Genomic DNA, 13580 nt, shown 5'->3' on the forward strand with positions numbered 1-13580 from the left:
GGGAGGAGTCTGTGATACTTATGTACATGGGAGGAGCCTGTGATACTTATGTATATGGGAGGAGTCTGTGATACTTATGTACATGGGAGGAGCCTGTGATACTTATGTATATGGGAGGAGCCTGTGATACTTATGTACATGGGAGGAGCCTGTGATACTTATGTACATGGGAGGAGCCTGTGATACTTATGTACATGGGAGGAGCCTGTGATAATTATGTACATGGGAGGAGCCTGTGATACTTATGTACGTGGGAGGAGCCTGTGATACTTATGTACGTGGGAGGAGCCTGTGATACTTATGTACATGGGAGGAGCCTGTGATAATTATGTACATGGGAGGAGCCTGTGATACTTATGTACGTGGGAGGAGCCTGTGATACTTATGTACGTGGGAGGAGCCTGTGATACTTATGTACGTGGGAGGGGCCTGTGATACTTATGTACAGGGGAGGAGTCTGTGATACTTATGTACATGGGAGGAGCCTGTGATACTTATGTACATGGGAGGAGCCTGTGATACTTATGTACGTGGGAGGGGCCTGTGATACTTATGTACAGGGGAGGAGCCTGTGATACTTATGTACGTGGGAGGAGCCTGTGATACTTATGTACATGGGAGGAGCCTGTGATACTTATGTACGTGGGAGGGGCCTGTGATACTTATGTACATGGGAGGAGCCTGTAGCCTGTGATACTTATGTACATGGGAGGAGTCTGTGATACTTATGTACATGGGAGGAGTCTGTGATACTTATGTACATGGGAGGAGCCTGTGATACTTATGTACATGGGAGGAGCCTGTGATACTTATGTATATGGGAGGAGTCTGTGATACTTATGTACATGGGAGGAGTCTGTGATACTTATGTACATGGGAGGAGTCTGTGATACTTATGTACATGGGAGGAGCCTGTGACACTTATGTACATGGGAGGAGCCTGTGATACTTATGTACATGGGAGGAGCCTGTGATACTTATGTACATGGGAGGAGCCTGTGACACTTATGTACATGGGAGGAGTCTGTGATACTTATGTACATGGGAGGAGTCTGTGATACTTATGTATATGGGAGGAGTCTGTGATACTTATGTACATGGGAGGAGTCTGTGATACTTATGTACATGGGAGGAGCCTGTGATACTTATGTACATGGGAGGAGCCTGTGATACTAGTGTACATGGGAGGAGCCTGTGATACTTATGTACATGGGAGGAGTCTGTGATACTTATGTACATGGGAGGAGCCTGTGATACTTATGTACATGGGAGGAGCCTGTGATACTTATGTACATGGGAGGAGCCTGTGATACTAGTGTACATGGGAGGAGCCTGTGATACTTATGTACATGGGAGGAGCCTGTGATACTTATGTACATGGGAGGAGCCTGTGATACTAGTGTACATGGGAGGAGCCTGTGATACTTATGTACATGGGAGGAGCCTGTGATATTTATGTACATGGGAGGAGTCTGTGATACTTATGTACATGGGAGGAGCCTGTGATACTTATGTACATGGGAGGAGCCTGTGATACTTATGTACATGGGAGGAGCCTGTGATACTTATGTACATGGGAGGAGCCTGTGATACTTATGTATATGGGAGGAGCCTGTGATACTTATGTACGTGGGAGGGGCCTGTGATACTTATGTACGTGGGAGGGGCCTGTGATACTTATGTACAGGGGAGGAGTCTGTGATACTTATGTACATGGGAGGAGCCTGTGATACTTATGTACATGGGAGGAGCCTGTGATACTTATGTACGTGGGAGGGGCCTGTGATACTTATGTACAGGGGAGGAGTCTGTGATACTTATGTACATGGGAGGAGCCTGTGATACTTATGTACATGGGAGGAGCCTGTGATACTTATGTACATGGGAGGAGCCTGTGATAATTATGTACATGGGAGGAGCCTGTGATACTTATGTACATGGGAGGAGCCTGTGATACTTATGTACGTGGGAGGGGCCTGTGATACTTATGTACGTGGGAGGGGCCTGTGATACTTGTGTACGTGGGAGGGGCCTGTGATACTTATGTACAGGGGAGGAGTCTGTGATACTTATGTACATGGGAGGAGCCTGTGATACTTATGTACATGGGAGGAGCCTGTGATACTTATGTACATGGGAGGAGCCTGTGATACTTTTGTACGTGGGAGGGGCCTGTGATACTTATGTACAGGGGAGGAGCCTGTGATACTTATGTACATAGGAGGAGTCTGTGATACTTATGTACATGGGAGGAGCCTGTGATACTTATGTACATGGGAGGAGCCTGTGATACTTATGTATATGGGAGGAGCCTGTGATAATTATGTACATGGGAGGAGCCTGTGATACTTATGTACATGGGAGGAGCCTGTGATACTTATGTACATGGGAGGAGCCTGTGATACTTATGTACATGGGAGGAGCCTGTGATACTTATGTACATGGGAGGAGCCTGTGATAATTATGTACATGGGAGGAGTCTGTGATACTTATGTACATGGGAGGAGTCTGTGATAATTATGTACATGGGAGGAGCCTGTGATACTTATGTACATGGGAGGAGTCTGTGATACTTATGTACATGGGAGGAGCCTGTGATACTTATGTACATGGGAGGAGCCTGTGATACATGGGAGGAGCCTGTGATACTTATGTACGTGGGAGGAGTCTGTGATAATTATGTACATGGGAGGAGCCTGTGATACTTATGTACGTGGGAGGTGCCTGTGATACTTATGTACATGGGAGGAGCCTGTGATACTTATGTACGTGGGAGGTGCCTGTGATACTTATGCACAGGGGAGGAGCCTGTGATACTTATGTACGTGGGAGGTGCCTGTGATACTTATGCACAGGGGAGGAGCCTGTGATGCGGATGTACATGGAATTTTTTCCTTTTTTATTTTGAATAAATTTGCAAAGATTTCAAACATATATATATATAGGAGATAAGGATCGGTATATTCAAACACTGAGCACACCAGCAAGTAATGTGAATAGAAGACCGTTGGCACTAATAAACATTCTTTGCCCACACTAAAGATGGCGCCTTGAGAAGCTGTAGGCGTGGATTACTCGTCAAAGCACCAGTGGGCGGAGCCTTCTCCAATAGAAAGCCACAGTGCGTTGCCCACACCTAAGATGGCGCCGTTAGAAGGGGGCGTGTTCTAGCTGTCAAAGCGCCGTTGGGCGCAGCGAATGGGACCTTTGCCCAGTAGAGGGGGCGTGTCTCCGGTTCCTATTTAACGGCTTCGCACGCGGCTCGCTCTCCTGTCTTCTCCGCAGTCCGCTCCCCGAACATCAACCGACCGACCGACACCGACCGCCATGTCTCCAAGGAAGTTCTTCGTGGGGGGAAACTGGAAGCTGAACGGCGATAAGAAGAGTCTGGGAGAGCTGATCAATACCCTGAACACCGGCAAGATCAATTCCGAGACAGGTGACCGGATCGATACCCCCTCCCCCACCTATTATCGATACCTCCCCTCCTCCACCTTCTATTATCTGTAATGTCCTATGATCGGTAATCAATAACTAATATTTTGGAATCTGATCAATACCACCCCGGAGATCCTCCCCCTTCTATAGTCCTGATCTGTATATCTCTACTGATTATCACATCTGATCGATCACCAATATTGAGGGGGAGGGGTCTCCTCTATAATCCTGAACTCTGATGGTTACATTGTATCCCCCTCACTACATCCATTCAGGGACAGGTGGGGGGCGTGTCCTCAGAGTACTCCTCCCACTTCTATAATCACCACCCCCGAGGATTGTGCTAATCATCTGTATATGATCAATAACTAATCTATCAGAATTCAATCACTTCCTGTAGACAGGTGGGAATTCCCAGAGATCAATACTCCAATATTGATCATTCTGAGGCCCAATAATTGTATTTGTACAGTTGGTGATCGGAATACACCCCAATTACTGATCAATACTTCGGCCCTAAGACCCGCCTCCCCCACCCTGAATTAATGAACACACCCACAGAAGTCTGGATGGTGATTGGACGTTTGTTATTGGCTCAAGGTCATTGCTCCAGATAATCAGGTGCACCGTATTGATCACAGGGGGGGAGGGGAGATCCTTGTAGAGATGAGATCAGTGGAGTGTTTGGTGTTCTCTGGGAAACATACAAATATCAATTATTGGAAGTTCTTTAACGAGTCTCCTCTCTGTGTGGCTCCGCCCTCTGTGTGGCTCCGCCCTCTGTGTGGCTCCGCCCTCTGTGTGGCTCCGCCCTCTGTGTGACTCCGCCCTTCATTAACATTGCAGTGATCTGGAGGGTTTATTGTTACAAACGTTTGCTGGGAGATGACCGGGGGGGGGGGGGTATATAGGGGAGTGAAGTATACAGCGGAGTATATAGGGGAGCGGAGTATACAGCGGAGTATATAGGGGAGCGGAGTATACAGCGGAGTATATAGGGGAGCGGAGTATACAGCAGAGTATATAGGGGAGTGGAGTATATAGGGGAGCGGAGTATACAGTGGAGTATATAGGGGAGCGGAGTATACAGTGGAGTATATAGGGGAGCGGAGTATACAGTGGAGTATATAGGGGAGCGGAGTATACAGTGGAGTATATAGGGGAGCGGAGTATATAGTGGAGTATATAGTGGAGTATATTGGGAGTGGAGTATATTGGGGAGTGGAGTATATTGGGGAGTGGAGTATATTGGGGAGTGGAGTATATAGGGGAGTGGAGTATACAGCAGAGTATATAGAGGAGCGGAGTATACAGCAGCTTTGTCTGCAGACTATTGCACATCCTGTAGAACGTTCTATGGATCCTCCCCGGGACGCACACGGTGACCACATCCCGCCTCTCCCTCTGCCGGGGACCGCACTGTCCTTGAAAAGCTCCTTCCATGAACTGACATCTCCAGGCCGGTTGGTTCAGAATGAAGAGAACGCCGGGAAGTGACAGTTGGGCGTTCTCTGTGTGATGAGCCGATATATATAAATATATATATATATATATATATATATATATATATATATATATATATATATATATATATATATATATATATATATATATACACAGCACCTGATTGGCTGTCAGTGGTCAGTCAATGGGCGGACTTGGTTGGTAGGGGAATGTTGGGTTTGGCAGTGAAGGTCCCGGAGGAAGTCCATGTCGTGTTGCACATGGCGGACCAATAGGCTAGAATAAGGACTGAGTGCTGAGTTGGGAATAGTTCATTGGGGGAGGGGGCCATGAAATGAATGATGGGGCACTGATCTCGTCTGGGTGGGATTCCTTTCACCATCATTGTACAGACCGGACCATACAATCCATATTTAAATCAGCCTTATCGATCACAAATTTTGCTGGACAATGGCATTTAGCAGTAGTTGCCTTTTGATCTTTCGGGTGACTTTGATAATTTTTGGACTGGTCAGAGTTGCTTGAAAATGACAAGGTGTGTGGCCAACACAATAACAGATTCTGCTACAATTAGCTTGAATGAAGATTTAGAGATTGTTGGCTGCATACCCAAAGAATGTACTCTACATAGATCCAAGGAGTGGGGTACAATGGACAGGGATGTCCTCCATGGAGGGTCGGGGAGTGGGGTGCGTGGACAGGGATGTCCTCCATGGAGGGTCGGGGAGTGGGGTACATGGACAGGGATGTCCTCCATGGAGGGTCGGGGAGTGGGGGACATGGACAGGGATGTCCTCCATGGAGGGTGGGGGACATGGACAGGGATGTCCTCCATGGAGGGTCGGGGAGTGGGGGACATGGACAGGGATGTCCTCCATGGAGGGTCGGGGAGTGGGGTGCGTGGACAGGGATGTCCTCCATGGAGGGTCGGGGAGTGGGGGACATGGACAGGGATGTCCTCCATGGAGGGTCGGGGGAGTGGGGGACATGGACAGGGATGTCCTCCATGGAGGGTGGGGGACATGGACAGGGATGTCCTCCATGGAGGGTCGGAGTGGGGGACATGGACAGGGATGTCCTCCATGGAGGGTCGGGGAGTGGGGTGCGTGGACAGGGATGTCTCCATGGAGGGTCGGGGAGTGGGGGACGTGGACAGGGATGTCCTCCATGGAGGGTCGGGGAGTGGGGGGACATGGACAGGGATGTCCTCCATGGGAGGGTCGGGGAGTGGGGGACATGGACAGGGATGTCCTCCATGGAGGGTCGGGGAGTGGGGGGACATGGACAGGGATGTCCTCCATGGAGGGTCGGGGAGTGGGGGACATGGACAGGGATGTCCTCCATGGAGGGTCGGGGAGTGGGGGACATGGACAGGGATGTCCTCCATGGAGGGTCGGGAGTGGGGGACATGGACAGGGATGTCCTCCATGGAAGGGTCGGGGGAGTGGGGGACATGGACAGGGATGTCCTCCATGGAGGGTCGGGGAGTGGGGGGACATGGACAGGGATGTCCTCCATGGAGGGTCGGGGAGTGGGGGACATGGACAGGGATGTCCTCCATGGAGGGTCGGGGAGTGGGGGGACATGGACAGGGATGTCCTCCATGGAGGGTCGGGGAGTGGGGGACATGGACAGGGATGTCCTCCATGGAGGGTCGGGGAGTGGGGGACATGGACAGGGATGTCCTCCATGGAGGGTCGGGGAGTGGGGTGCGTGGACAGGGATGTCTCCATGGAGGGTCGGGGAGTGGGGTGCGTGGACAGGGATGTCCTCCATGGAGGGTCGGGGAGTGGGGGACATGGACAGGGATGTCCCTCATGGAGGGTCGGGGAGTGGGGTGCGTGGACAGGGATGTCCTCCATGGAGGGTCGGGGGAGTGGGGGACAGGGATGTCCTCCATGGAGGGTCGGGGAGTGGGGGACATGGACAGGGATGTCCTCCATGGAGGGTCCGGGGAGTGGGGTACATGTAGGGTTGGGGAGTGGGGTGCTGGAGCAGAGATGTTGGGGTTCAGGCTGGGGAGTGGGGTACAAGGACTCAGCACAATCTTGGTCATAATGTGAATCCCACAATGCATTGCACTACAGGCAGAGACATCTGATGACCCAGATTGCTGTTCATATCGGGGGTGGGGGGACCTTGCGGTGATTGGTGGAGATACAAGAAGGGAGGTGTAAGGCTGCGATGTTTGTGGAGGATAATTCCCCTGGACGGGGCTTGGACAATAAAAATAGACTATTGCAGGCTGTGGTTGTCATTCTGTGGTAGAACTACAAGTCCCAGCATGCCTCGGTTTCTGCAGTAGATGACTTTGCTCTATCAGTGAGGGATGATGGGAGTTGTTGTGGTTTGCAGCGTGTTGGTTCCTGTGCTCCTCCTCTGTGCTGCCAGACACGTCCGTCCTCCGCAACGTCAGGCCTTAGAGAGACAATGTCACTCCACCCCCCCCCTCTCTCCTTTGTCTGAGCCCCTCCCCCCAACTTTGTGTAATCATTGCCCCTGAGGTGGGGGGGGGGGGGGCCACAGTTCAGGGGTTGAGGTGGTGGGGGGGCACAGTTCAGGTGAGGGGGGCACGTTTTGGGGGAGTGAGGTGAGGGGCACGGTTCAGGTGGTGGTTCAGGGGGTGGGGGGCACATTTCGGGGGGGGGGGTGAGAGGAGGTGGGGGGCACATTTCATGGGGTGAGGGGCACGTTTCAGGGTGGGGGGGTGAGGTGAGGGGCACGGTTCAGGGGGGTGAGGGGCACGTTTTTGGGGGGGGGCACAGTTTCAGGGGTTGGTTCGGAGGGGGGTGAGGGGCACGTTTTGGGGGGGGGGGTGAGGAGGTGGGGGTGTGAGGGGCACAGTTCAGGGGGGTAAGGGGCACATTTGGGGGGGGGGGTGAGGGGCACGGTTCAGGGGGGGGTGAGGAGGTGGGGGTGTGAGGGGCACAGTTCAGGGGGGTGAGGGGCACATTTGGGGGGGGGGGGGGGTGAGGGGCACGGTTCAGGGGGGGGTGAGGAGGTGGGGGTGTGAGGGGCACAGTTCAGGGGGTGAGGGGCACATTTTGGGGGTGGGGGGGTGGGGGCACGGTTCAGGTGGTGGTTCAGGGGGGTGAGGGGCACATTTTGGGGGGGGGGGTGAGGGGCACGGTTCGGGGGGGTGAGGAGGTGGGGGTGTGAGGGACACATTTTGGGGGGGGGGGGGAGTGAGGGGCACGGTTCAGGTGGTGGTTTAGGGGGTGGGGGCACATTTTGGGGGGGGGGGGGTGAGAGGAGGTGGGGGGCACATTTCATGGGGTGAGGGGCACGTTTCAGGGTGGGGGGGTGAGGTAAGGGGCACGGTTCAGGTGGTGGTTCAGGGGGGTGGGGGGCACAGTTCAGGGGGGGGTGAGGTGAGGGTGGTGGTTCAGGGGGTGAGGGGCACGTTTCAGGGGGGGGGGAGGTGAGGGGCACAGTTCAGGGGGGTGAGGGGCACGTTTCAGGGGGGGGGGGTGAGGTGAGGGGCACGGTTCAGGGGGTGGTTCAGGGAGGTGAGGGGCACGTTTTTTGGGGGGGGCACAGTTCAGGGTTGGTTCGGAGGGGTGTGAGGGGCACATTTTTGGGGGGGGGGGGTGAGGTGCACGGTTCAGGTGGTGTTTCGGGGGGGGGGGGTGAGGGGGCACAGTTCAGGGGGTGAGGGGCACATTTTGGGGGGGGGGAGGGGCACGGTTCAGGTGGGTGGTTCAGGGGGGTGAGGGGCACGTTTGGGGGGTGAGGAGGTGTGGGTGTGGGGGGCACATTTCAAGGGGTGAGGGGCATGTTTCGGGGGGGGTGAGGTGAGGGGCACGGTTCAGGGGGTGGTTCAGGGGGGTGAGGGGCACGTTTTTGGGGGGGGCACAGTTCAGGGTTGGTTCGGAGGGGGGTGAGGTGCACGGTTCAGATGGTGTTTCGGGGGGGGTGAGGAGGTGGGGGTGTGAGGGGCACAGTTCAGGGGGTGGTTCGGAGGGGTGAGGGGCACGTTTCGGGGGGGGGTGAGTGAGGAGGTGGGGGTGTGAGGGGCACAGTTCAGGTGGTGGTTCAGGGGGGGGGTGAGGAGGTGGGGGTGTGAGGGGCACGGTTCAGATGGTGTTTCGGGGGGGGGGTGAGGAGGTGGGGGTGTGAGGGGCACGGTTCGGGGGGTGTGAGGGGCACGTTTCGGGGGGGGGGGGTGAGTGAGGAGGTGGGGGTGTGAGGGGCACAGTTCAGGGTGGTGGTTCAGGGGGGGGGTGAGGAGTGGGGGTGTGAGGGGCACGGTTCAGGGGGTGGTTCGGGGGGGTGAGGGGCACGTTTCGGGGGGGGGGGGTGAGTGAGGAGGTGGGGGGTGTGAGGGGCACAGTTCAGGTGGTGGTTCAGGGGGGGGTGGTGAGGAGGTGGGGGTGTGAGGGGCACAGTTCAGGGGGTGGTTCGGAGGGGTGAGGGGCACGTTTCGGGGGGGGGGGGGGGGTGAGTGAGGAGGTGGGGGTGTGAGGGGCACAGTTCAGGTGGTGGTTCAGGGGGGGGGGGGTGAGGAGGTGGGGGTGTGAGGGGCACGGTTCAGGGGGTGGTTCGGGGGGGTGAGGGGCACGTTTCGGGGGGGGGGTGAGTGAGGAGGTGGGGGTGTGAGGGGCACAGTTCAGGGGGTGGTTCGGAGGGGTGAGGGGCACGTTTCGGGGGGGGGGGGGTGAGTGAGGAGGTGGGGGTGTGAGGGGCACAGTTCAGGTGGTGGTTCAGGGGGGGGGTGAGGAGGTGGAGGGTGTGAGGGGCACGGTTCAGATGGTGTTTCGGGGGGGGGTGAGGAGGTGGGGGTGTGAGGGGCACGGTTCAGATGGTGTTTCGGGGGGGGGTGAGGAGGTGGGGGTGTGAGGGGCACGGTTCAGGGGGTGGTTCGGGGGGGTGAGGGGCACGTTTCGGGGGGGGGGTGAGTGAGGAGGTGGGGGGTGTGAGGGGCACAGTTCAGGGGGTGGTTCGGAGGGGTGAGGGGCACGTTTCGGGGGGGGGGGGGTGAGTGAGGAGGTGGGGGTGTGAGGGGCACAGTTCAGGTGGTGGTTCAGGGGGGGGGTGAGGAGGTGGGGGTGTGAGGGGCACGGTTCAGATGGTGTTTCGGGGGGGGGTGAGGAGGTGGGGGTGTGAGGGGCACGGTTCAGATGGTGTTTCGGGGGGGGGTGGTGAGGAGGTGGGGGTGTGAGGGGCACGGTTCAGGGGGTGGTTCGGGGGGGTGAGGGGGCACGTTTCGGGGGGGGGGGTGAGTGAGGAGGTGTTGGTTCAGTGCGATTATCTTTCCAAGTGACCTTTAACCTCCTGCCAGCCTCGGGGGAGGGGGGGGGGGGGGGGGGGACAGCTGAGCCGACATCCCAGAATGGCTCTGACCTTTCCCAGCGATCGATATTCGGGGTGGTGTGAAGGTCGCGACTTTTCACCTTTTCCTGCGCTGGAAATAAATCTGACCGATGGCTATAAATAGCGGGCGGGGGATGTGAACGTCTCCTGGGTGTCATTATATTGGACGTCTCATCTCACCAAATTGTGTCCAATTCAGAATCACAAATTAAATTAATGACCAATAAAATCACCATTGTGACCTGTGAGTGCAATGTGTGCTGTGATTGGCCGGGGGGGGGTTGGCGGGGGGAAGTGCAATGTGTGCTGTGATTGGCCGGGGGGGGTTGGCGGGGGGAAGTGCAATGTGTGCTGTGATTGGCCGGTACCGCTGGGATGTGTGAAGATTATTTTAGTCCTTTTGGGCCATTTATAAAGGGAATGGAGAGGAGGAGTCATTGAAGAGTCTCCTCCCCTTTTTATAATTCTCCTCTGTGATCCCTTCCCCCGATTCTCTGGAGATGGTCCCCCCTCCTCATATAGACTTATTTGGGGGAGGGGTGATCCGGTCTGTTAGATTTCGGCATGTATGGACAATGTGCTATCCGGGGTTACTATTAGAAATCATGGGGGACCCCCTACAGCTTACCAGGGGGTCCCCGGAGCAAATATATAGAATATACTCTCCATGCTCATAGAGGGACTGTATATAAAGAGCCCCCCCACCCCGGACAGTTTTTATACAGAATGACCCTTTGTCTCTGGATTATGAAGTCGGCCCCCTCTATCTATTGTAATATGAAGTGACCCCCTATTTCCAGTGTAGGGGGGGCACTGTGGATGACCTTCTGTAAGGATTGTATATGAAGTCCCCCCCATATGTGGGGCTGTATATAAAGGCTGACCCTCTGGTGGTATTGTGTATATATAGGTGCCCCCCCTCCCCCCCCCCCATGGGTAGTGTATAAGGGGTGACTCTTTGTCTCTGTGGGTTATAAAGTCCACTTCCTTTATTGTATATGATGTGACCCCCTATTTCCAGTGAAAAGTCCCCCCCCCCCCCCCCATGGAGACTGTATATAAAGGACCAGTGTCCTTCGGAGGCCTCTCCATGGGGGGTGAATATTGTGGGGTGAGAGCGGACCCCGGTGTTACTGAATGTTCAGGTATAAGAATACATGAGATCAGTGCTGCTCATAGGGACCCCATGGGGCTCTGGTCCGGTATGGGGGTACCACACTGCTCATAGAGGTGTGGCCCAATACGGGAGTACCACACTGCTCATAGGGACCCCATGCTGCCCGGTACGGGGGTACCACACCCCTCATATGGACCACATGGGGCCTGGTACAGGGGTACCACACTGCTCATAGGGACGCGGCCCGATGCGGGGGTACCACGCTGCTCATAGGGACGCGGCCCGATGCGGGGGTACCACGCTGCTCATAGGGACGCGGCCCGATGCGGGGGTACCACGCTGCTCATAGGGACCCCATGGGGCCTGGTACAGGGGTACCACGCTGCTCATAGGGACCCCATGGGGCCTGGTACAGGGGTACCACGCTGCTCATAGGGACCCCATGGGGCCTGGTACAGGGGTACCACGCTGCTCATAGGGACCCCATGGGGCCTGGTACAGGGGTACCACACTGCTCATAGGGACGCGGCCCGATGCGGGGGTACCACACTGCTCATATGGACCACATGGGGCCTGGTACAGGGGTACCACACTGCTCATAGGGACGCGGCCCGATGCGGGGGTACCACACTGCTCATATGGACCACATGGGGCCTGGTACGGGGGTACCACACCCCTCATAGGGACCACATGGGGCCTGGTACAGGGGTACCACACTGCTCATATGGACCACATGGGGCCTGGTACGGGGGGTACCACACCCCTCATAGGGACCACGTGTGGTCTGGTATGGGAGTACCACACTGCTCATAGGGACCCCATGGGGCCTGGTACGGGGGTACCACACTGCTGGTGGCATTGTTGCCTGTAGGGCTGAAAATTTTCTCTCCCTGAAAATGCAAGTCCAGCCCCCCCATTGCTGACATAGCAGAGTAACGGACACTTTGTAGTGAAATCTTACTGAACGAATAGTAAGTGGAGAGATCTCCATACACGACACCCAATGGGAATAAATCCAGAAGACCGGCTGTGTTGGGGTCCATCATGACGTTGGTGAGACTCATATTTCATGGCTCTGATTTTACTTGGACTCTTTAGAGGAAGAAAACTTTAAGTTCTGCGTTGGACATTTTATCACCGTGACCCCCTCCCCCCTCACCACTCCCCCTCCCCCCCGCCCCCTCGCCCCTCCCGGTCTGCACTCGCCGGATCCATTACAAGTCTTCTAATGTCATACAATCTTCTCATCCTCCATGGGGGTCGGCTGGCAGCTGCTGTCTTCATTCCACCCCATGTCCTTCCCAGCAGAGTTCAGGGTCACGGGGGAGGGAGGGGGGCAGGAAATCGGTGTATTCCCGGGACGGTGCATTTGGCATCACAGCAGCTGGAAGGCCAAAGGTCAAAGCTATGCAGCAATACCGCCTGTGATCACTAGAGGGCGCTCAATGATTTGTAGCTGAAAGTCATTTCCTGGAACAAGCAGCCCGGATGTAATGTATGTATGGCCCGGGTAGTGTGAGGGGGGGGGGGTGTAATGTATGTATGGCCCGGGTGGTGTGGGGGAGGGGGGGTGTAATGTATGTATGGCCCGGGTGGTGTGGGGGAGGGGGGGTGTAATGTATGTATGGCCCGGGTGGTGTGGGGAGGGGGGGTGTAATGTATGTATGGCCTGGGTGGTGTGAGGGGGGGGTGTAATGTATGTATGGCCCGGGTGGTGGGGGGTGGGGCTGTGGAGGGGGGGTGTAATGTATATATGGCCTGGGTGGGTGAGGGGGGGGGTGTAATGTATGTATGGCCTGGGTGGTGTGAGGGGGGGGTGTAATGTATGTATGGCCCGGGTGGTGGGGGGTGGGGCTGTGGAGGGGGGGTGTAATGTATATATGGCCTGGGGGGGGGGCTGCGGAGGGGGGGGGGGCTGTGGAGGGGGGGTGGGGCTGTAGCTGTGTGCGGCTGCCATTGGGCGGTTTACATCTGTTTTGAACATTTAGCTCTTTCCCAACATGCAGAGAAATGGGCGGGGTCTTATCGGACGCACGGCGGTGTCATCGGTTCTCTCCACACCTCTACAAACGTCGGGGGCGTCTTTTTTTTTTATTCTAATGGTTATGATTGGTGGCGCGGCTCGTCTTCTTCCGGGAACGGCGTTTCTGTGCGTGTTTTGGGAAGTACGAGTAACGCCAAGATGGCCTGATAGGCGCAATCCTCCTTCTCCTATAGAATGGATTGACTTCCCATCCAGTCAGGTAAG

The 13580-nt window shown here is 55.7% G+C and overlaps 1 protein-coding gene across 1 annotated transcript in view; it reads left to right on the plus strand.

Annotated features, from left to right (window-relative positions):
* The first annotated feature begins 3179 nt into the window (after positions 1-3179).
* Positions 3180-13580, plus strand: part of TPI1 (triosephosphate isomerase 1) — a 31039-nt gene continuing 20638 nt past the window's right edge. Inside the window, exon 1 of the mRNA XM_073595371.1 lies at positions 3180-3439. Within this exon, the coding sequence (XP_073451472.1) occupies positions 3328-3439 (112 nt within the window). The 5' untranslated portion in view covers positions 3180-3327. The remainder of the gene's footprint in view (positions 3440-13580) is intronic.

Source organism: Aquarana catesbeiana, linkage group LG08 (assembly GCF_042186555.1).
Source record: "Aquarana catesbeiana isolate 2022-GZ linkage group LG08, ASM4218655v1, whole genome shotgun sequence".
NCBI classification, from domain to species: domain Eukaryota; kingdom Metazoa; phylum Chordata; class Amphibia; order Anura; family Ranidae; genus Aquarana; species Aquarana catesbeiana.